At 47.0% G+C, this 24926-nt stretch overlaps 1 protein-coding gene across 2 annotated transcripts in view; it reads left to right on the plus strand.

Moving 5' to 3' along the window:
• LOC145353819 (rho GTPase-activating protein 39-like) overlaps window positions 1-19684 on the plus strand; it is a 185089-nt gene extending 165405 nt beyond the window's left edge. For both annotated transcript variants that reach the window (XM_080204651.1, XM_080204652.1), the window contains 6 exons: window positions 587-679; window positions 1931-2004; window positions 4119-4318; window positions 9899-9990; window positions 12900-13069; window positions 15783-19684. In XM_080204651.1, coding sequence (XP_080060777.1) covers window positions 587-679; window positions 1931-2004; window positions 4119-4318; window positions 9899-9990; window positions 12900-13069; window positions 15783-15977 — 824 coding nt within the window. In that variant the 3' untranslated portion in view covers window positions 15978-19684. The remainder of the gene's footprint in view (window positions 1-586; window positions 680-1930; window positions 2005-4118; window positions 4319-9898; window positions 9991-12899; window positions 13070-15782) is intronic.
• The last annotated feature ends 5242 nt before the right edge of the window (window positions 19685-24926 follow it).

Genomic DNA, 24926 nt, shown 5'->3' on the forward strand with positions numbered 1-24926 from the left:
TCATCCCTAATCTTCTAAATTCCAAGAAATACAGCCCTGGTTTGTCATCTTCTCCTCATTCCTCATGCAGCTGATGGAGAATGCTGCTCAGTATGTGGCCTACTGCACACTCATATAATTTCAAAGTGTCTCTTACCGTCCTGTTTAAAAAAAACTGCAATAGTTTTGTCATACTTTTGAGTGATCTTTCTGCCCTTTAGTTCATTGGCTTTATGACTCACACTGCGGCATGCTGGCGCAGTGGTTAGCACTGCTGCCTCACAGCGCCAAGAACCCGGATTCAATTCCCAACTTGGGTCACTGTCTGTGTGGAGTTTGCATATTCTCCCCGTGTCTGCGTGGGTTTCCTCCGGGTGCCCCGGTTTCCTCCCGCAGTCCAAAGATGTGCGGGTTAGGCGGATTGGCCATGCTGAATTGCCGTATAGTGTCTGTGGAGGATTTGCAGGATGAATGTGTGGGGTTATGGGGACAGGGCCTGGTTGGGATTGTTGTCAGTACAGACACGATGGGCCGAATGGCCTCCTTCTGCACTGGAGGAATTCTGTGATTTAGTTGCACTTCTTAACTTTTGTTCTCTAAACCCCAGTAACCCAGCGTATCAAGGAACTAGTTGAAATGAAAAACAAGAAGTTTTCAAAATCAAGAAAGAAGAGAAAACAGAATATTGAGGAGGAGGAAGGTAGGTTTGGCCGTGTTGCTGAGTGAAGTGTTAATGTCTGTGTTCCTTTGTTTCCTTCTGATTAGAAACTGCCAAAAATTAGCAGCAAGTCTGTGTATTTTTTAACAATTTTACAAGGTAGTGAAATGTTTTACAAGCCTTTCTCGTGCTTGGCCTAATAGGAAGCTTTTAATAGAAGTTGAGTACAATGTAAGCATTTAAATAGGAGCAATTGATCAAGACCTTAGTCCAGGGATTTTTTTTAACATTTCTCTAACTTTAAACCAGTACAGGCCACTCTATAGCAGATCTGGCTGGGTGGAGTTACCAAGTTTGGTGCTTGCCTTGTAAACTGAATTTCAATTATTTTCCTCAGAAGTTTGATTGGAAAGGGACCAAGAAGAAGTCATGCGTTCGCTCCTTTTAAAGCACTCTTTCTAAAGGCTCCCAGATCGTGGAGCTTCAGAGGGCAACTGTGGATCAGCTGGGAGCTCTCGCGCCTCTGAGTCACAAGGTCCCCGATTCAGGTCGCACTCCCTTGAGCACACAACGAAAAAAGTCAAGGCCAGTGCCCAGGCCCAGCACTGAGGGAGTGCTGCACTGTCAGAGGTCCTGTCTTTTTCAGATGAGACATGAATCGGGGGGGTAACGTCTGCCGTCTGTGGTGGGTGTTGGAAGATCTGATGGCACGATTTCAAAGAGGGGAATTATCCCCAGTTCTCTGGTTAATATTTATGCTTCAGTCAACATCACTGGAACAGTATCTGGTTACTGTCTGCTTGTTGTGTGTAAAATTGGCTGCTGCATTTAAAACAGCGACTCCACTTCAACAGTGCTCCATCATTGGTTGAGAAGCGCTTTGAGAAGTCCAGGGCCGTGAAAAGTACTACATTAGCGCTAATCTTATTTATTTTAAAGGTCTGCGCTGCCCTTTCATTGGCATCTTTATGCTGCCAGTCTGCTTTCTGTCCCTTTGAAACTCACACTTGGGAACCACAGAAGTGGGTGAAGTTTTAAAAAAAAAGTTTATTTATTAGCCGCAAGGCTTCCATTAACACTGCGATGAAGTTATTGTGAAGGTAGTCCCTTCGTATTAGTTTGGGTGCAGCATATGCTTGTCGTAGAGTGTAAATCAATATAGAAACACCAGGACCCGCTGTGTGTTGCTGAGAGTCTGTAACGGCAGACTGTAGGCAGTGTGTGTAGGATATTCCATCGCGCGAACGTGGTGCATCTGCTCGACTGACTGTTTATTTCTTTGCATTCCTCCAGAGCTCCTCATCAGCACGTACGCCAAATACTGCTACCGCAAGCTTCAGAAAGTTGCTGTGACAGGAGGAAAGAAGGTCGGCAGCTGAATGCTTTTCTTATATATTCCTGACACCTGTCCCCCCCCTCCAACTTCGAGGCCTGTTTAATCCTATCTCTGCTTATTCTCTGTGTAGAATCCCTACAGTGTGGAAGGAGGCCATTCGGCCTTCAAGCCAGCGCAAACCACAATTCCACCCTCGTCTGACACTAAGGGCAATTTAGCAGGGCCAACCCGCACATCTTTGGAGTGTGGGAGGAAACCGGAGCACCCGGAGGAAACCCATGCAGACACAGGGGAAAATGTTCAAACTCCACGCAGACAGTGACCCGAGCTGGTTCCTGGCGCTGTGAGGCAGCACTGCTAACCACTGTGCCACCCTGTGCCTCTCCCCTCCTGTACACTGTGCTTGGGTACGCTGAGGGAGAATTTAGCACGGCCACTGCACCTCACCAGCATGAGTTTCGGACTGTGGGAGGAAACCGGAGCGCTCGGAAGAAACCCACGCAGATAGGGGGAGAATGTGCAGGTTCCGCACAGTGACCCAAGCAGGGGATTGAACTTGGATCCCTGGCGCTGTGAAGCTACAGTGCTAACCACTGTGTTGCCCTGTGCACCTCCTCTCTTGTACACTGTGTACAGCTCAGGTGATGCCTGTGTTCTGAGTGGTTAGAATTTAAGTAGCGACTCACGGAAGATAGCACAGGGCTCTGCCTGCTTTTGCAATGCCAGTCTTCAAGATAACATTAAAATGTTGGTAACAAGAGGACACACTCATAGTAAGAGTTGAAGGCGAGGTTAGAAGATATAAATGACACCAAGGTTGCAGAAATCTCTGTCCCACTGTTTTGTTGAAATGGGGTGATTATTAATTTTAAGTTTATTTGTTAGAGTCACATGAAAATCCCCTAATCGCCACACTCTGGCGCCTGTTTGGGTACACTGAGGGAGAATTTAGCATAGTCAATGCACCCTAACCAGCAAGTCTTTCGGACTGTGGGAGGAAACCCATGCAGATACGGGGAGAATGTGCAGACTCAGCACAGACAGTGACCCAAGCCGGGAATCAGAGTTGGGTCCCAGGCACTGTGAGGCAGCAGTGCTAACCACCGTGCCATCGTGCTGCCCACTCTTGGACGAGAATTCAACACAGTAGGTGGAAAAACGAGGGATGTTTAAATTGTATGAGGAAGCTATGCCATTGGAGTAAGCATCTTGTGGAGAAAAGAACAGCAGTACAAACTGCATGAGCCAAACTGGCCTGTTCCTGTTGTCTAACATTGTAATTCTAAATGTGACACAGTATATTCAAACCTCCGGTCTACAGCACGGTGTAGTTACTGTATTCTTTTTAGCAAGTAGACAACAATCAGCAGCTCACATTCTTTGCTGTAGAATTATTTGATCATTTTGAAGTTTTGATTTTCTATTGGCAGTAAATTTGCAATCCAGACCCGAACATGAAGGGGCAAGCACAGAAGAAAAGGAACAGTCACACAGAGTTACACAAGCTGGTCTTAATGCCATGGGTGGCACGATGGCGCAGTGAGTTAGCACTGCTGCCTCACAGCTCCAGGGACGCGGGTTCAATTCCCGGCTTGGGTCACTGTCTGTGTGGAGTTTGCCCATTCTCCCCGTGTCTGCATGGGTTTCCTCCGGGTGCTCCAGTTTCCTCCCACAGCCCAAAGATATGTGGGTTAGGTTGATTGGCCATGCTAAATTGCCCCTTTGTATCAGGGGGACTAGCTAGGGTAAATATGTGGATGGGGCCTGGGTGGGATTGTTGTCGGTGCAGACTCAATGGGCTGAATGGCCGCCTTTTGCACTGTAGGGCTTCTCCACCAGAACCTCCTCCCACACCTTCTTCATTTTCACCCTCTCTGCTTATTCTTCTGTTCTTTTCTCCCTAATTTCCTTACCTACTCTGCTCCTCAGAGCATCTATGCCTCAGCTGCTCTGTGAGGTGGCAGGTTCCACATTCTGACCACTTCCCTTGCCCTCCTACAACACTGGGCTGATGGAGTGGGAATGAGACACTGAAGGGCTAGAGTCATTACTGAGGCAAAGAAGCAGGGAGGGAGGGAGAAATGTACCATCGATTTGCAGAGTTGAATCCCAGCTGGGCTGAACTGAGTTCTTCTTTGTCGTCAGGGGCTCCGCAAGCCAACCATCGAGGAAATCCATCACGCAAAAAACGCCATCCTGACACCTTCCATGTTTGGCAGTTCGTTGGAGGAAATAATGGAAAGACAACGTGAACGCTACCCAGAGAGGAGGTTGCCCTGGGTTCAGACCCATCTCTCCAACAAAGTATTGGGACTGGGTGGCGCACAGGTTGAAGGCATCTTCAGGTAAGGTCTTAGTTTGTCCGCCCCCACCCTACACAACCCCACACACCTCACCCTTCCCTACACACCCACCCTCACCCCATAACATACCCTCACTCTCACCCCTCCCCCACGCACCTCACCCCTCCCCCAAGCAACCCAACCCCAACTCCCCCTACCACCCTCACTCACCACCCAACCCCAACCCGCGCGTGCGCGCCCACACACACACACACACACACACACACACACACACACACACACACACGCGATCCCTCAGTTGGGATAGGACATGTTATCTCTGCAGATCCTCCTCAAGCTCTTCAAAATGCCGGAGGAGTTTGCACATTTCCCCCCCGTGTCTGCGTGGGTTTCCTCCGGGTGCTCCAGTTTCTGCCCACAATCCAAAGACGTGCGGTTAAGCTGCTTGGCCATGATAAATTGCCCCGTAGTGTCAAGGGAATTAGCAGGGTAAAATACATGGGGTTACGGGAATAGGGCCTGGGTGAGATTGTGGTCGGTGCATGCTCGATGGGCCGAACGGCTGCTTCCTGCACTGTAGTGATTCAATGAGGAGCCCACTGTTTTGCTGAATTTCAGGCACTCTGTTGAAGAACTTGTACTCCAACGTATACCCTAAGGCCTTTACTCACTCACTCTCTTCCTCTCTGCTATGCCTTGTCTTCTCAGACACCCTATGTGGGCTGCAGCTGATCGAGCGTTGTTCTTTTGCCAGTGCAGGTGTTGCAGTGAGGTCGGAGAGTCTGGAAATTCCAGAGAGAGAGAATTGACCAACTGCAAGTCCCAGTAACACCCACTTCATTCAGCCGTTCACTTTAGAAAGGAACAGAGCAAAAAGCCTGCTTGCCGCACAGGCGTAGAATCCTGAGCTGCCCCAATCTCTTGACGGTGAAGCCTGACACAGGGAGACGGGAGTTTGGCTGCCGAGCTTTTGTGCAAGTTTTTCCTTGGACATGTCTTCCTCCCGAGCTGTGCCGGCAGTTTCAGCCGGCGAGTGTGGGTTACTCACAACCGATCCTGCTGCTTTTCTCAGCTCCCACCCACGAGTTAAGTAGGGATTCCTGGGATTCAGTGTATGCCGGAGCCCCCGGAACTATCCATGTGCAAGCCAGATGATGCTTGAATATATTCATAGTCAGACACTGATTCTGCTAACCTCCTTCACAAAGGAAATAGATTATGGCTCTAGGGTGTTAAGGTTGGTTATAATCTTCCTCATCCGTCTTCTCCCCTCCCGCTCTCAAACACCATATCATCACTGTCCCACAGAGCAGAGAATGTCCAAGAACGTAAAGAAGAAACCACTGGCGGGGGAGTTGTAGGGAGGGGGGGCACTGCAGGGTTGAGACTAATTGGATTGCTCTTTGAGAGGAGTGGCAAAGACACAATGGGCCATTTGGTCTCCGTGATGTATTGTAACTCGTAGAAACCCTACAGAGCAAAAGGAGGCCATCCAGCCCATCGAGTCTGCACTGACAACAATCCCACACAGATCCTATCCCCGCTTAGTTACCCTGCTAATCCCCCTAACACATCACACCCCGGGACACTTAGCATGTCCAATCAACCTAACCTGCGCTGTGGGAGGAAACCGGAGCACCCAGAGGAAACCCACGCAGACACGGGGAGAATGTGCAGACTCCACACAGGCAGTGACCCAAGCTGGGAATTGAACCCGGGTCTCCGGAGCTGTGAGGCAGCAGTGCCACAGTGCCACCCTTACTGTTTGATTTTTTTTTAAGCTATTCACCAAACAAGCCATCTTAAACTTAAAGATGTGGTGATTCATCTTCGCTTTCCTATAACTTGAGCCTTTGCAAGCACTCGCCATGTAAACCAACTACTTGTCCATGCACACCCCATGGGTTTGTAAACCTTTACAAAGGGAGACAGGAAACATCTTTCCACTGCTTTCTCTCCCTACCCACCCCCAACAAATACCATCACCGTGACTAATGAGGATCGGTCAGGAGCCCTGTAAGAGGGAGTCACAACCGTGTCCCTGGTTTCTACCACTTGTTGCGTTAATACGCTTGGGTTTTGTTACAATGCATTCATGTTTACAGTCTGTCACTTGTTTATTTTTGGTAGCCCGCGCGCCACTATTTCCGTTTGACTGCCGTGCGATTAATTTTCCATCTGGGAAGTCTGAATTTAGCTCTGAATGAGAAAGTTTGTCAACGATTAGAAACTTCCCAAAGCTTACAATGCAGATGAGATTAAATGCAGGAATGAGAATGGTATTGCTGTGAAGTGTGAGGTGCGCTTTGAATAATGTTTGTGAAATTTATCAGCTTGCTCCTGTGTGTTCAGATGTATCTTTATCTCATATTGTAACCACAATAAACACTCGGTACTCCACACCACAATTACAAATGATGTTGTTGTCTTCTGCAAAAGCTTTCAGTCTCAGCATTTCTACAAACCCCTCACACTCCTCAACCCCACACCTCACACCCACGCACCTCACCCCCACACAACCCATCCTCACCACCCCCCACAACCCAACCCCACCACCCACAACCCAACCCCATCCTCATATACCCACACACAATACCCCACCTCCTCACCCTCAGCGCATAACCCAACTCCCACACAAACTATCCTCACCCCCCACAACCCAACCCCACCATCCACAACCCAACCCTATCCTCATATACCCTCAGTCAACCCCCCCACCTCACCCTTAGCCCATAACCTAACCCAACCACAACCCCACACACTTCACCTTCATCCCACAACCCGCCCTCCCCCTCATACACCCCCACACAATCCCCCCACCTCTCACCCTCAGCCCATAACCCAACCACACCCCCACACAACCCCCTACCTCACCCTCACCCCACAACCACTCTCTCCCTCATACACCCCCACGCAACCCCCCCCCCCACCTCCTCACCCTTAGCCCATAACCCAACCAAACTCCCACACAACCCCTCCACCTCACCTTCACCCCATAACCCAACCTCACCCTCACTCTCACCCACACCTCACCCTTACCCCCGTCCCGCCCCACAACCCATCCCTACCCACCCCCCCCCCCCCCCCCCCCCCACACACAACCCATCCTCACCATTCCAATTTGCCCCGTGCCCCACACAACCCTCACCCAATTCATCACCTCCTACTCCAGCCTGCCCAACCCCAGCCCAACCTACCCCATCCTCACCGGAACCCACTTCTGCTTCAGTCCACTTCCACTTTCCTCCATCTCCCCCAGTGCAAAATGCTCAGCTGAGCTCCCACACGGGTCTCCCTCACTGAACCTTTTGCAGGTTGATGTCCTCTAACGGCCTCTCTGCTTCTCTGACTGGCCCCCTGCTTGCTCTGCTTCACCCTAAGCAGCAAATCACAATCCAGCACAGGCTTGTTTCTGTTCTACAAAGAACAGTTCAGCCCAGGAACAGGCCCTTCGGCCCTCCAAACCTGTGCTGATCATGATGCCCTAACTAAACTGTGGGAAAAAAAACCTTCTGCTCTTACTCATAAGAACATAAGAACATAAGAAATAGGAGCAGGAGTAGGCCATCTAGCCCTTCGAGCCTGCCCCGCCATTCAATAAGATCATGGCTGATCTGTTGTGGCTCAGTTCCACTTTCCCGCCCTCTCCCCATAACCCTTAATCCCCTCTCTTATCAAGAACCCATCAACCTGCTTCTTAAAAATATTTAGCGAGGCAGCCTCCACCACTTCAACGGGCAGAGAATTCCAGAGATTCACCACCCTTTGAGTGAAGAAGTTCCTCCTCAACTCCGTTCTAAACCGCCTCCCCTTTATCTTGAGGCTGTGCCCCCTAGTCCTACTGTCTTTTTTGAGCAGGAAGAGTCTCTCCACCTCTATCCTATCCATCCCATTCATCATCTTATACGTCTCAATGAGATCTCCCCTCATTCTTCTAAACTCTAACGAGTACAAGCCTAGTTTATTCAGCCCCTCCTCATAGCTCAATCCCCTCAACTCCGGTATCAGCCTAGTAAACCTCCTCTGCACTCCCTCCAGGGCCAAAATATCCTTGCGCAGGTGCGGCGCCCAAAACTGCACACAGTACTCCAGCTGCGGCCTCACCAATGCCCTATACAGCTGCAGCAAGACCTCCCTACTTTTATATTCAATCCCCCTCGCTATGAAGGCCAGCATCCCATTCGCCTTCCTGACCACCTGCTGCACCTGCAAGCTGGGTTTTTGCGACTCATGCACAAGGACCCCGAGGTCCCTCTGCACCGTCGCCTGCTGCAGTTTTTCGCCACGTAAGTAATAGTCCTTCCTACCATTCTTCCTACCAAAGTGGACCACCTCACACTTGCCAACATTAAATTCCATTTGCCATTTCCTGGCCCATTCGCCCAGCCTATCTAGATCCTTCTGCAGACTCTCCACACCCTCTGCACAATTTGCCTTTCCCCCAATCTTGGTGTCATCAGCAAATTTCGACACCCTGCACTCGGTTCCCTCCTCCAGATCATCTATATAAATGGTAAATAGCTGAGGCCCCAGCACCGACCCCTGGGGCACCCCACTAGTCACCAACCGCCAATCCGAATAGCACCCATTGACCCCCACTCTCTGCCTCCTATTTGACAACCAATCCTCTATCCACGCTAACACCCTACCCCCAACTCCATGTCCCCGACCTTCTGCAATAACCTCTTGTGAGGTACCTTGTCAAACGCCTTCTGAAAATCCAGAAAGACCACATCCACCGGCTCTCCTCTATCCACTGCCCTAGACACATCCTCATAGTACTCGATCCGTATCCCTCTATTCCCTCCCTATTCATGTACCCATCTAGGTGTCTCTTAAAAATTGCTAATGTGCCTGCTTCCACCACCACCACCACCTCTAGCAGCGCGTTCCAGGCACCCACCAGTCTCTGTGTGGAAAAGCTCCCCCCGCACATCTCCATTAAACTTTCCCCCTCTCACCTGGAACCTATGTTCCCTTGTAATTGATACTTTCACCCTGGGAAAGAGCCTCTGTCTGTCCACCCTGTCCATGCTTCTCATAATTTTGTAGCCCTCCACCAGGTCTCCCCTCAGCCTCCGTCTTTCTAGTGAAATCAAGCTTAATTGACCTGCCCTCATAGTCAACGTCCTCGAGACCAGGCAACGCCCTGGTGAACCTTCCGCGCGCTCTCTCCAAAGCTTCCACATCCTTCTAGCAGTGTGGTGACCAGAACTGCAAGCAATACTCCAAATGCTGTCTAGCCAAGGTTTTATATAGCTGCAGCATGATTTCCCAGCTCTGGTACTCAATGCCCTTGGGCCAATGAAAGCGAGCATGCCACAGGCCCTCCTTAATCACCTTGGCCACCTGTGTTGCCCCTTTTAGGGAACTGTATATGTAAAAATCCATGAGTTGGTTCGGGCTGCCCTGGTTTCGATTTGCTCCTAGTGAAATATCTTCTAAATCAGGGCCATTGAACCAGTGGGAATTGACTGCGAACATGTGAAATGTGCTCTTAAACTAGTTCACTTTGTTCCATTGTGTGAGGCCTGGCTGTTTAACCTTATACAACATGGAGAGCTGCAGTGTATCCAACTCCTGAGCTGGAACTAACCGGAGTGCTGTGCCTTTCCCTTACAGAGTGCCTGGGGATATAGATGAGGTAAATGCACTCAAACTCCAGGTTGACCAGTGGAGGATCCCGGACAACCTTGCTGACCCTCATATACCAGGTAAAAATCTTTTAGCTCTCATTACAACGTGACTTGGAACAGGATCAAGGGGGCCGAATGGTCTCCTCCTGTTCCTAAAACTTGTAATTTATCTCCTAGTTGAACGAATCCTCTGCAAATGCCCAGATTACTTCGAAGAGTCATTTGCAGGGAAGCCAGAGGGGTTTGCTCCTATAATTTAGTGAATAATTTTCCAATAATAGACATTTTCACTCGGCTTTTTTAAAATTCATTCTTGGAAGATGGATGTCGCTGGCTGGCCGCCGTTTATTGCCCCTTCCTAGTTGCCCTTGGAGGGCAGTTGAGAGTTAGTCACGTTGCTGTGGCTCTGGAGTCACATGTAGGCCAGACCAGGTAAGGACGGCAGATTTCCTTCCCTAAAGGACATTAGTGAACCGGATGCATTTTCCCAACAATTGACATGATCATCAATAGATCCTGAATTCCAGCTTTTTTTTTGAATTCAAATTCCACCATCTGCTGTGGTGGGATTCGAAATCAGGTCCCCAGAGCCTTAGCTGAGTTTCTGGATTAATAGTCCTGCGATCGTACCCCGAGGCCGTTGCCTCCCCACTGTTCAATATTTACATGGTGGAATTGTAGCCTCTGGTGGTAGAGAAAGGTACTGCAGAGCAAATGTTTATGCGAGAGTCAGTGACATATATGTTTCTTCCTGTACGCACGCTGCCTAACCTGCTGGATGTTTCCACCATTTTTTGTTGTTTATTTTCCATTTGTACAGTGCCAGCTGTGGCTGAATTGGTCACACCCTCACCTCTGACACAGAAATCAAGTTTGACAGCCCTGTGCAGTACTGAGGGAGTGTCGCAGTGTTGGACTTGTGTCTATTCGCATGGTGGCACAGTGGTTAGCACTGCTGCCTCACAGCACCAGGGGCCCAGTTCGATTCCCAGTTTAGGTCATTGTCTGTGCGGATTCTGCGTGGGTTTCCTCCGAGTGCTCTGGATTCCTACCTCAATCCAAAAGACCTGCTGGTTTAGGTGCATTGGCCTTGCTAAATTCTCCCTCAAAGTACCCAAACAGGCACCGGAGTGTGGTGACTAGGGGATTTTCACAGTGACTTCATTGCAGCGTTAATGTGGGCCTACCTGTGACTCTAATAATTAAATAAATAAAACTTTCAGATAGGCGAAAAACCATGACTCTATTGCCTGTTGGGGTGGATATGTAACATGCCACTTGAAGCAGAGAAGAGCAGTCAGTTATCCCTGATGTCCCAGCCAAGATTTATCCCTCAACCAACATCAAGGAACAGTACAGCACAGGAACAGACCCTTCGGCCCACCAAGCCTTTCTATTCCCCGTTTGTTCATGTGTCTATTCAAATAAGTCTTAAATGTTGCTAAAGTATTAGCCTCAACCACCTCACTTGACAGTCCAGGCCCCCACCACCCTCTGTATGAAAAAAAAACTTCCCCGCACGTCTCCACTGAATTTTCACCCCCTTACCTGGAACTTTAGCCCCCTTGTTATTGCCATTTCTTCCTTGGGGAAGAAGCTTCCAAATGTTCACCCTTTCAATGCCTCTCATAATAACTTCTATCAGGTCGGCCCTCAGCCTCAGTCTTTCCGGGGAGAACAATCCCAGTTTATTCAATCTCTCCTCACAGTTGATACCCTCCATACCAGGCAACATCCTGGTAAACCTTTTCTGTACTCTGTCCACAGCCTCCACATACTTCTGGCAGTGTGGTGACCAGAATTGGACACAGTATTCCAAATGTGGCCTAACCAATATTTTATACAACATAATTTGTCAACTTTTATCACTAAAAACATTTGATCTGGTCATTATCACATTGGGAGCATGCAGTGTATAAATTGGCTGCCTTTCCGACATTATACAGGCGATTCACCTTCAGAAGCACTTCTCTGACTGTGAAGGGGAAAGCTTTATATAAATTCAAGTCTTTTTATCGACTACCTGCTGTAATTGGTTTCTTTTCCAGTAGTCTAGCACTAATGTTTTGCGCAAAAACCAAGTGCAATTCCTACCAAGGCAAATGGTAAAACTTTAAACCATAGAATTTGGCCTTTGGTGGCTGTGGAAGTTTCCTGTTTGTACCAACTGCCTCTCTGATGTCATTGAGGGGAAGAAGCCCGCTGTCCCTTCCCAATCTGGGAAACCTAGTCCCACACTGAAAAGTTGCCTCTTAATATCCGCCATGCAAGAAGAGGGGCAACTGGGGTCAGGCAAATAGGGGTGCGGCACAGTGGCATCGTGGTTGGCACTGCTGCTTCACATAGCCAGGGACCTGGGTTCGATTCCCAGCTTGGATCGATGCCTGTGTGGAGTTTGCACGTTCTCCCCGTGTCTGCGTGGGTTTCCTCCGAGTGCTCCGGTTTCCTCCCACAGTCTGAAAGACGAGCTGGTTAGGCGCATTGGCCGTGCTAAATTCTCCCTCAGTGTACCCGAACAGGTGTCAGAGTGTGGTAACGAGGAGATTCATTGCAGTATTAATGTAAGCCTACTTAAAGTAAAGTTAATTTATTAGTCACAAGTAAGGCTTACATTAACACTGCGGTGAAGTTACTGTGAAATTCCCCTATTCGCCACGCTCTGGCGCCTGTTCGGGTCAATGCACCTAACCAGCACATCTTTCAGACTTGTGACACTAATAAATAAATAAACTTTAAACTTTCAGTTCCACAACCCATCAGAAGAGGACATGTTTGCACGTGACAGGGTAAAATACACCTGGCTCTTTCCAGTTGGAACCTCATTGCTGGCACAGACACATGATATTAAGCTGAGGAATAGAGGGTAGCCTGTGGCTAGGTTCAGTGGCGTTGATTCACGGGGAAAGCTGATGCCCTCTCTCAAAAAAAAATCCATCGTGAGCACCCGAGCCTTTTCTCATTGTGCTTGTTTCTTTGCCTCTCTGCAGCTTCCTTGCTGAAGCTGTGGTATCGAGAGCTGGAGGAGCCACTGATCCCGCAGAAGTTCTACCCGCAATGTGTCAACAACTACGAGAACCCTGAGGCTGCTGTCGCTGTTGTCGCTTCTCTGCCCGAAATAAACCGCCTTGTCCTCGGTTACCTCATCCACTTTTTGCAGGTAAGCATAAAACCGGCCGGGTTTCTGGGCGTTTACCGGAGCGTCGCAGATGCGCGGCCTGCGACCAGGAGGTGAGGCGGTGTGTAGGTGGAGCGCTGGAGGCACTCGGGATGGCTTACCCTGTTACAGCCTGGATAGGGAACGGATGGCGATGCAGGAGCTGGGTTAAAAGGGACATTTTCACACAGTGGCAGTAGCAGGAGCAGAATTAATGGTGACTTGAATAAAGGAATTAGATAAAAATACAAAGCCTGCGCAAACATAATGGGCTGAATAGCCTCCTGAGTTGGGAGGGTTTCTAAATGCAGCCCCCATCAATCTAGATGTTACCTTTCCAACTTTTTACTGATCTGGATTTAGAATAGATATAGTGACTTTTTTAAATCGTTTTTTACCCCGGGATGTGGCAATAATGGGCAATAAATACTGGCTAGACCAGTATTTATTGCCCATTTCTAATTGCCCTTAAGAAAGTGGTGATGAGCTGCCTTCTTGAACTGCCGCAGTCCCTGTGGTGTAAGTACACCCACAGTGCTGTTAGGGAGGGAGTTCCAGGATTTTGACCCAGCGACAGCGGAGATTCGGCAATATATTTCCGAGTCGGGATGGCGAGCGACTTGGAGGGGAACTTGCAAATTGTATTAAAGTTTAACTTATCAAGTTTATTCATTATTGTCAGAAGTAGGTTCACATTAACACTGCAATGAAGTTACTGTGAAAATCCCCTCGTTGCCACACTCCGGCATCTGTTCGGGTTCACTGAGGGAGAATTTACCACCGCCAACGCACCTAACCAGCGCGTCTTTTGGTCTGTGGGAGGAAACTGGAGCACCCGGAGGAAATCCACACAGACACAGGCAGAATGTGCAGACTCCACACAGACAGTGACCCAAGCCGGGAATCGAAGCCAGGTCCCTGGCGCTGTGAGGCAGCAGTGCCACCTAAACAATTGGCAAAAGAATCAGAGGCAGTAGTAACTTTCAAAAGAGAATTGGGTGAATATTTGAAGGGAAGTTATTTACATGATTCAGGGGGAAGAGTAGGGGAGTATGATTAACAAGAAAGCTCTGCCAAAGATCCAGCAGTGGCACAGTGGACTGAATGGCCTCCTCCTGTGCTGTGTCATTCTCAAGATGCTTTGGTTTTAGAAGTTTGCAAGTGAGACGGAGGTTACAGTGAAGAGGAAAGCAAAACTTGCATTGAATAAAACAGATGAAAGGAGTAATACGATAGAACAATGACAAATATAACAATACAACTGAAGAACAAACCTTCGGACAAGGTTCTGCCATTTAATAAGATTGTGGCTGGTCTGAATGTGACCTCTCCTTTCCTGCCAACCACCTATACTTTTAACTCCCATGTTTAATAGGATGGATCTCCAGCGGAAGGGGGGTTGGGGGGTGGTGTGGACAGCTTAGGGCAGCATGGCAGCACAGTGGTTAGCACCGCTGCCTCACAGCGCCAGGGAACCGGGTTCAATTCCCAGCTTGGGTTACTGTCTGTGCGGAGTATGCACGTTCTCCCCGTGTCTGTGTGGGTTTCCTCTGGGTGCTCTGGTTCCCTCCCACAGTCCGAAAGATGTGCTGGTTAGGCGCATCAGCCATGCTAAATTCTCCCTCGGTGTAACCCGAACTGGCATTGGAGTGTGGCGACGAGGGGATTTTCACAGTAACTTCACTGCAGTGTTAACGTGTAAGCCCTACTTGTGACACTAATAAATAAACTTCGCTTTCTTAATTGAACTTTTATACAAAATCGCCCTCAGACCTGCCGTCAGCATTTCCAGTTTCTGACCTCAATTTCATCCTGATGGTAGGATCGAGGCCTGGAATGGTGCCCTACAGTACCCCCCTCATCATCTATAATCTGTGTACGGACTGTGAATGTTGACAGGCCATGGGAGGCCATACCTTGATATGGATGTGGATAAGGCATGGCCTCCCTTGTCTGGAGTTACCAAGGCAAATGGGCAATGTTAATATTGAGGCAAAACTAGTTTCACGAGAACGAAATGCTCCTGAATCCATAATGTGGAGATGCCGGCGTTGGACTGGGGTGGGCGCGGTGAAAAGTCTCACAACACCAGGTTAAAGTCCAACAGGTTTATTTTGGGTTTATGTCACACTATTTGTATCTGGCCTGGGCTTGCAAAATCCTACTAACTGTCCTGGTTTGAGGCAATTCGCACCTCTCTAACCTGTGATTAAACCTCTCCCCACTTGCATTGCCTGCACCTGTAAAGACTCGATTACCTGTAAAGACTCGATTACCTGTAAAGACTCGATTACCTGTAAAGACTCGATTACCTGTAAAGACTCGCATTCCAACCATTATCTTACAATTGGGTCTTTGTCTATATATGCCGTGTTTGCGAACCCAACTCTCCACTCACCTGATGAAGGGGCAGCGCTCCAAAAGCTCGTGATATGAAATAGACCTGTTGGACTTTAAGCTGATGAGAGGCTTCTTACTGAATCTATTGTAACTGAGCAATTCCTGGTGGTGGCAGCCTTGGATTTTCCTGGGTCCTCTACCAGAAGGCGCTTAAATTGGGGAAGTGTGTTCAATTCACAGCAACCATGGGTGGGTGGGAAATGGAAAAAGACCCCACCCCCCACACTTCCTTTATCCTCACAATAAAAGTCCCAACGGGTAACGTTCTGAGTGATGATTCATTTGTTTAATAAGTCCCTTTTTGCCCTTTCAATAGATTTTTGCACAGCCAATTAACGTGAGCAAGACCAAGATGGATGTCAACAATCTCGCCATGGTGATGGCCCCAAACTGCCTGCGCTGCCAGTCAGATGACCCACGGGTTATCTTTGAAAACACGCGGAAGGAGATGTCCTTCATCCGCTTGCTAATTGTGCACCTGGACACGAGCTTCATCAAGGGCGAACTGTGAAAGGTCGTGGGGTTATGGACACGGGCCCTGCCTGGCAGGGGCCAAGCCTGTCTCTTCCCGCGACCCCTCTTGACGTGTGTCCGTGTTCGGTTCTTTCTCTTTCAGTGGCTGGACAATCGTTTGTCGACAGAAACGTTGCCTCAGACTGGTACCTGGGACAAGCACGGCGCAGAGCCACCCACTGGTGCTGCTGAATCCAAGTTACATTTCCCTGGAAAACTACACTGGAATCGAGGGAGATTCTGGGGCTGAGGCACTTGCTGTGTCTGAGGCGTTGTGCATGGAGTTTGTTTTCCGAAATTCTTTAGCCAATAATGGTAAATCTATTCCGTCGGTGTGTAATTTTCCTTCCTGCACTGGTCAGAGTTTAAGAAAGGTGCCTCGTGATGGAGATAATCAAAAACCATCAGTTGGATCAGATTGTAATAATCCTCACTCTCCCGAATTATATCGCAACCAGAGAGTGTCATGATGCTTTAACCCCTAAAAGAATGAAGGCAAAACATCGTTTGCGCTTTGTTTTGGGGGGGGTGGAGAGGGGAGACTGTTAGCTTGCACAGGAAGGCTCCCAACCTGACATTGTCAGACTGAACCTTGTAAACTTGAGTGGTTGTATGTGTGTGACTTTTATTTTGTGAGAAAGAGCTTGAAATGCGGACTTAAAAGGAAGTGTACGTGTCTTTTATGAAAAAAAAAGTTTGCTTGTTTTTAAAAAGAAGAAAATACTTGTTCCTTCCAGTAACCCAGACTAACACTAAGCTTTTCATTCTGTGTGCTTATTCTGCCTTCGCTGGAGAGAAACACTGTCATTAAATTCTAACCAATGTTTTAAATACCCTGGTCACTGATAAAGGATTGAGTGACTGTTTCAGTTAATTTTATCGCAGGATGACTTGTGTCCTCCATACACACAATCCCCAAACAAATCCAGATCTTGCTTTTCCAGTGGTACGTGATCGATGGCATGTTATACACGCATGTCGGTGCACATTTTCTATCATTTAATTTTACTGAGTCCGTTTCCCTGTTTGGCCCAGTTATCTTTTCAGAGTTCCCAGTGTGTCAGGGCTTTCTGTTTCAGCTGGTGTACAAGCCTCCCTTAATTTTGAACACCCTTAAAAATTCAGGGTCTTGAGACTTTCCGTGGTTATCTGAGGGGCGGTGCTTGTATTCCACAGTACATGGTACCAACATGGTAAAGTGTGCGAAATGCCCTTTTGCTCTAATGTTCTTGGTGCGGTGGGGGGGCTGATAATGTGGCACCGGCAGCGCGTGTCGTTTTTAAAGATAGAAGGCCCTGTTTAGCGTTTCTGTTGCTCTAAGGATCTGTGAAGTGAGCAGTGTTGATCTTCACGGCTAATTATTTCAGTTCATGCTGAAGGAAACAGATGGATAGTCCCGTCTCTTGTTGCCAGGATGTAATTATTTTCTCCTCTTGTTATGTTTTAAAAAAAAAATCGGCCCCATAAACCCCGCAGGAGTCTTTAACAATGTGATTGTCGTGCCTGAGCTGAGACTTTCATAAAATAAAACCATCTCCGAGATTGCAGAGTCTAATTTGAGGCTTGCATCGTCTCATCTGTGGCACTCAAATTGGATTTGATAATTAAGGAGCATGGCACGACGGTTGGCACTGCTGCCTCTCAGCGCCAGGGACCCAGGGTTCAGTTCCCGGCTTGAATCACTATTTGTGTGGAGTTTGCACCTTCTGCCCATTTCTGCGTGGGATTTCCTCCAGGTGCTCCGGTTTCCTCCCACGGTCAGGTTGATTGGCCGTGCTAAATTGTCCGTGAGTGTCAAGGGGATTAGCAGGGTAAAAGTGGTATTATGGGAATAGGGTTTGGATAGGATTGTGGTTGGTGCAGACTTGATGGGCTGAATGGCCTCCTTCTGCACTGTAGGGATTCTGTTTCTATTCTATTAAAAGCACAAGCCCGGTAAATTAAGTTTAATTCTTGCTATTTGATGCTGAATTAATGTATATTTTGTTTAAGCCCATCTTAATTGACCAAGTAAGCAATTAAAGATGAACAAAAAAATGCCATCAATCTCACTAACTGGGATAAGATTGTTTTGACCTGTTGATTTTAGTTTTCTTTAATATAAGGGTGAGCATTGTTAGTTTTAGCATCACGTGACTTTGAGGAATGGTGGCTGGAAGGGCGAGCGGGTGCAGGTAGTTCCCAAGTTTTCAGAAAGGACAGATCAAGCCTGACCTCCCCACTCATAGTTGAGTGTATATGACCACTTGCGTGCAGTATAATTATTGTAATATCTTATTTAACGGTGGCTTCCTGTTTTCTTAGTTGTGGTTCATGACTTGGCCAGCTGAACTCTTTTTTTTAGAAAGTGGTTTATTGAGGCTGGGTTGTTGAGTGTCCCTGTCTTGTTGATAAGTGCCCATTCCCCAAAGTAATATTCCAAGGTCGCAAATGTTCACCAGGTTGCAATTGTTTCTTTTCAGTCCCAGGCATAACTCCTCAAAATGTGAGAATTAAAACCCAGCGAGGTTTGATTTGACAATTTCTGTAATTCCGTGGAGTCTTCTCCAGTTGCTTTCCTTTGTAAGGTTCAGCTGGGTGATAAATGATCTTTGTTGTAGCTCGTTGTATTCTGTTATGTCAGATACTTTCCGAACAGAAATTGGAAGCTGATGCAGCAAAATACCATTTCCATTAGACCCTAGCAATGAGGTTACTAATCAAACTACGTTACAAGAAAGCTACATTTCAATCACAACAGTTGCTGTGGTATACTTGTGTTTGTCTTGATGAGTGCAAGATAATAAGCTTCCTGCGACGTGTCCCTGTTCAGCAATATTCAAGTTCTGCAACGCTAAGTGACTGTTTGTTGCAAATATTTATTTTTTAGATCAGTTGTGTAAGAGTTGCCTGTTTCTCTGGGCTGTCTGATGTGAATATCTGAGGAGCCTCGACACTCAGACATGGGGATGTCCATCATGCCCAAGGCTGAACATGCCTGACCGACCAGCCCTGTGCCTTTATGGAAGAATGAATAAGAGATGGCCAATCTGATAACACTGCTGAGGCTTTAATTAAATCATTTCACTTCCCTTCCTCCACCCACCAATCTAACCTCTCCGGGAACCTCCCATGTTGTAAATTTAGTGAGTGATCTTTCTTTTTGCCTGTGTAGTTTTAGTGACTCACGCCCCTTTCTCCCTCCCACGTTTTTGCCAAGGCTAATCGGTTGATGTCCGTCTCTGCAGCAGAGTCTGTGTAAGTTTGTGGTTTCAAGATGTCCTATTTTTGTAAAAAAAAATATATAAAAGATAGCTTTTCCCAGATGGATACCTTTCTGCATTACAGCTTGCTTTATTTATGTATTCCTGTTAAGTTTATATTCCTGCTATATAACTGTACAAAATATATTTTAAAACTGTTCTACGCAAGGAGTGTGTGCTGTAGCCTTCAGTAATTGGTGGTGTGGACGCAGATGATCTATTATCTGAAAGGATAGGTCTCTGTATAACTATAATAATTATCATGGTGATGCAGCTAATTATTCTGGCAGTGCAGTCTTTTTTCACCTTACGCCAAACTTTTCTGGTTATAGCAAAAGGTATTTTACCTCCTCCCTTTTCTCTCGCCCGCACCATCACCACCCCTACCCGTATGCCTCCCATCACTCGAAACACTTCTTTTTCCCCATCTGGGAAAGTAGGAGGATTGCACGTTGCAAGGAATTCGGGGCGGGCGGGGGGGTGGGGAGGGGTGCGGCAAGGAGGAGGAGAAAGCTCGGTAGGTACCCTTTTGAAGTGACTCATTGCACCATTCATGAGAGCTAAAGCAATCTCATGAACGTGCCGATGTAGGAGCACCATGATTGAGGAGGAGAATATTTGTACGATGCATCTTCCTCTTCATGCTGCCACGTGCTTCCTGAGAAAGACATTGGGGGAGATTTTGACCAACATGCCGGGTGGGATATCCATGGGATTCCTGTTTTACGCCCTGCTGATTGGGGGAAGTTTATCCCACCCTGTCAGACGGGAAACTGAAGGCTCTGGATGCAGTGTCCATGTTACATAACATCTACCTGATCTTAGTCTGCGTTCGAGGTAGTATTGGGGGGCTCAAGTAAGGTTCCCATCGGATCCCATGGGTTTTCCACCTGCAAGGTGGATTAGAATTCCCCCCCTTTTGTGTTACTGAATAAATACCCCCATCCATCGTGTAAGGTTGTTCATCTCCCTGGCGATACTAAATTGACAGTGATTTGCACTGTTGCTTTAGTGTGCCCTCACACACCATGAGCCACTGTAACTGGTGTTAACACTCACTGAAGTTTTGTAAATATAGGTTTTTTTTGGGTATTTCTGTACATTGATAATAAATACAAAGGATTCTTGGTGGTAGAAATAGTTTTTCCCCAGAATTGAAACAGGGGAGAAAGTGACTGAAGACAAACTAATGATTTCAATAACATTAGAATAAAACTAAACCTCAGAATATCCAGGTGGTGGGAATAAGCATAGCCATTGTACCTTAAAAACATCATCATTTATTCATTTGTTTTGATTTCCCCTGTCAGGTATTTACTTTAATAACATAAATTGTACAGTTTGAAAAAGGGGTTGAATGTGGCTTGGAAATATTAAACTCCAGGTGGAATTAACTTTCGAAATAAGTAGACTGGGAAAGAGATTTTGCCTGTAAGTGTGTGATGTGTGTGCGTGTTGAGTGGGGACTGTGTCTTATTAAAAGCCAAACCAAATATGTAACCACTCGTGATTTTTTTTGTACGTTGTAGCATTTGAAATATGCATTAGCATTATTGTGTAAAACTGCGTTGTAAACTTTCCTGTAAACATGGCCATTTGTGTTTTTTTTAATGGTTTTCTTTGCACTTAGCTTCTCCTTTGTGTTGTGATATGTTGATGCTTTTTGACAGGTTGTATAAAAGCAGAATTTTTTTTTGTGTACACTGGATGTTTCTTTGCGCAAGAGAAGTGTAAATAAAAGCTGCAGGATTCTGACTTTATGAGGTCTTTAAGTGTCTGCTGTTCTGAGTCTAATGTTTGCTGTCGGACATCATCTTTCCCGAATGGAAACCTGTGTACGGCATCCCATCGACAAATGTAACTTGTGGTCGAGATATACAAGCAAGCGATTTATTCTTCACTTTGCATTTCTGCCATGCCCTCAGTATAGCATTTCCACCTCTCTGGCTGTTCCAAGAAAGTTTTGGTTTCACTCAGTTAATGGGGCGGCACAGTAATTAGCTGCCTCACAGCTCCAAGGAACCAGCTTCGATTCCCAGCTTGGGTCACTCTGTGCGGAGTTTGCATGTTTCTGCCTGAGTTTCCTCCGGGTGCTCCTGTTTCCTCCCACAGTCCGAAAGATGTGCCGGTTAGGTGCGTTGGCCATGCTAAATTTCCACCCCCCCATGTACCCGAACAGGCACCGGAGTGGTGCGACTTAGGAATTTTCACAGTGACTTCATTGCAGTATTAATGTAAGCTTACTTGTGGCTAATAAATAAATTAACTATATTTAATATGACTTTAATTTAGTTGATAGCTGTCACCTCTGAGTCAGAAGGTTCCAGATTCAAGTTCCTTTCAATGGTTTAGAACGTGCAAACTCCGAAGTTACGGTGCAGAAGGAGGCCATTTGGCTCATCAAGTTTGCACTAACCACAATTCCACCCAGGCCCTATTCCCATAACCCCATGTATTTACCCAAGCTAGTCCCTCTGACACTAAGGGGCAAATTTATCATGGGCAATCCACCTAATCCGCAAATCTTCAGAGTGTTTGAACAGAGAAGTCACCGGTGCAGTTCTGAGGGAGTGCTGCACTGTTGGAGGTGCCATCTTTTCAATGAGACCTGAGGCTCCCTCTGCCTGATCAGGTGGATGTAGAAGATGCCATGGCATTTTTTAAAGAAGAGCAGGGGAGTTGTTCCCAGTGACCTGGCTGATATTCATCCCTCAATCATCATTGCAGAAACAGGTTGTGTGATGATTCTGAATGTGCCGTGTGTGGGAGCTTTCTCTGTGCACATGGCTGCATCTCCTACACAACAACAGCGAAGGCACTTCATTGCCTGTAAGCCTCTGAGACATTGAGCAGTCGCAGAAAATGTTCAATAAATGCAACTCTCTTTTTCAATCGAGAGAGGCATTGGTGTACTGTATAGTTATTGGAGGAGTAATCCAGGGCCAGATCTGGGGATGTGGGTTCAAATCTCACCATGGCTTCCTCTTGTGGGGCATCCAAGGATGAGAGGTCATGGTCTTAGGATAAGGGATAGAAAATTGAAAACACAGTTGAGGAGAAACTACTTCTCTCGAAGGGTTGTGAAGCTGTGGAATTCGCTACCCCAAAGTGCGGTGGATGCTGGGACAGTGAGTAAATTTAAGGAGCAGTTAGATTTCTAATTGATCATGGGTTGAAGGGTTATGGGGAGAAGGCAGGAAAATGGGGATGAGGAGCATATCAGCCATGATCGAATGGTGGAGCAGACTCGATGGGCTGAATGGCCTAATTCTGCTCCTATATCTTATAAATTTATAAACTTATGACCAATGGTGAAATTTGATTTCAATGGAAATCTGGGATTGAGAGTCTAATGATGGCCATGAAACCATTGTCGATTGTCGGAAAAACCCATCTGGTTTACTAATGTCCTTTAGGGAAGGAAATTTTCCGTCCTTACCCGGTCTGGCCCACATCTGACTCCAGAGCCACAGCAATGTGGCTGATTTTCAATTTGAGAGTCAGTCACCAGGGATGGGTAATAAATGCTGGCCCAGCTGGTGATGTCCACGGCCCATTAATCATTTTTATAAAATCTCTTCTTGATAAGTCTTGCACTACACAGCACTTGTGTTTTTTGTATAGCACATATTTCTATTTTTACAGTTGATAAGATTTTGTATTATTCTCCTGTCTCTTTACTCTGGTCTACACAATCTCACTCATTGCTACAGAGAGGGGGTTGCAGTGGAAAGGTGAGCAAAAAGCCTTGGATCTCAGCCAGCGATATTCTGCAATCGGGCACTGCTCGATAGACACAATAAATTTGAGAGTGTCTGACATGTTCCCCCATGTCCCCTTCCTACAGAGCCACAACTGGCCTGTGTTTGATGTTGCCCATGGTGGCACGACGAAGATTATTGATTCACCGTTTGGGAGTTATAAGCAAGACTACTTGCAATATTGTTTGATTTGATTTATTATTAACACATGTATTAACATACAGTGAAACGTATTGTTTCTTGTGTGCCATACAGACAAAGCATACCATCCATAAAGAAGGAAATGAGAGAGTGCAGAATGTATTGTTACAGTCATAGCTAAGGTATAGAGAAAGATCAATTTAATGCAAGGTAAGTCCATTCAAAAATCTGACAGCAGCAGGGAAGAAGCTGTTCTTGAGTCATTTGGTCTGTGACCTCAGACTTTTTGTATCTTTTCCTGAAGGAAGAAGGTGGAAGAGAGAATGTTCGGGGTGCGTGGGGTCCTTAATTATGCCGGCTGCTTTGCAGAGGCAGCGGGAAGTATAGACAGAGTCAATGGATGGGAGGCTGGTTTGCGTGATGGAATGAGCTACATTCAAGACCTTTTGTAGTTCCTTGCAGTCTTGGGCAGAGCAGGAGCCCATACCAAGCTGTGACACAACCAGAAAGAATGCTTTCTATGGTGCATCTGTAAAAGTTGATGAGAGTCGTAGCTGACATGCCAAATTTCCTTACTCTTCTGAGAAAGTAGAGGCAGTGGTTTCTTAACCGTAGTGTCGGCATGGGGGGGACCAGGACATGATGTTGGTGATCTGGACACCTAAAAACTTGAAGCGCTTGACCCTTTCTACTTTGTTCCCATTGATGTAGAAAGAAGCATGTTCTCCTTTATGCTTCCTGAAGTTGATGACAATCTCCTTCGTTTTGTTGAGAATGTTGTGAAAGTATACTTGCATGCTAGGGTGGATTGGCCATGTGAAATAGCCCCTTAGTGTCCCAAGATGCGTAGGTGAGATGGATTGGCCATGGGAAATGTGGTTATAGGAATAGGGCAGGGGAAAGGACCTGGGTAAGATACTCCATCAAGCAGACTCAAAGGGCCAAATAGCCTCTTCTGCACTGTAGGGATTCTATGAATATAAAATTGGGGATGTACTGCTGAGGTTTTATAAGGCTCTGGTCAAACTACATTTGGAATATTGTGAGCAATTTTGGGTCCTGTATTGAAGGAAGGATGTGCTGGCCTTGGAGAGGGTCCAGAAGAATGATCCTGGGGATGAGAACATAGAAGGCAGGAGCAGGAGGGGGCCATTTGGCCCTTTGCACCTGCTCCACCATTCATTACAATCCTGGCTGATTGTCCAACTCAATAGCCTAATCCTGCTTTTTCCCCATAACCTTTGATCCCATTCGTCCCCAAGTGCTATACCTAGCTGCCCCTTGAATATCAGAAAAGCTTGATGTACGAGGAGTGTCTATGAACTCTGGGTCAGTTACTTGATGGAATTTAGAAGGATGAGGGGGAGGGGGTCTCACTGAAATTTACAGAATACAGAAAGGCCTGGATAGAGTGGACATGGGGCAAGATGTTTCCATTAGTGGGAGAGACTAGGATCTGAGGCACAGGCTCAGAGAAAAAGGATGACCCTTAGAACCAAAATGAGAAGGAATTTCTTCAGCCAGAGGGTGGTGAACCCGTGGAATTCGTTGCCATAGAGATCTGTGGAGGCCAAGTCACTGAGTGTGAGAGATAATTGGAAAAGGATCAAAGCTTACAGAGAAAAGGCAGGAGAATGGGGTTGAGAAACTTATCAGCTATGATTGAATGGCAGAGCAGACTCAATGGGCTGAATGGTCTAATTCAGCTGCTATATCTTACGGATTCTTCTATAACTCTGCTTTGTGACAATTCTTGCTGAATGCTTTTTCATTTTACCATTCCCCAAGGAAATCTTGACTTTG

Source organism: Carcharhinus amblyrhynchos, chromosome 16, assembly GCF_965287045.1.
Source record: "Carcharhinus amblyrhynchos chromosome 16, sCarAmb.v2.hapA, whole genome shotgun sequence".
Classification (NCBI taxonomy): Eukaryota; Metazoa; Chordata; class Chondrichthyes; order Carcharhiniformes; family Carcharhinidae; genus Carcharhinus; species Carcharhinus amblyrhynchos.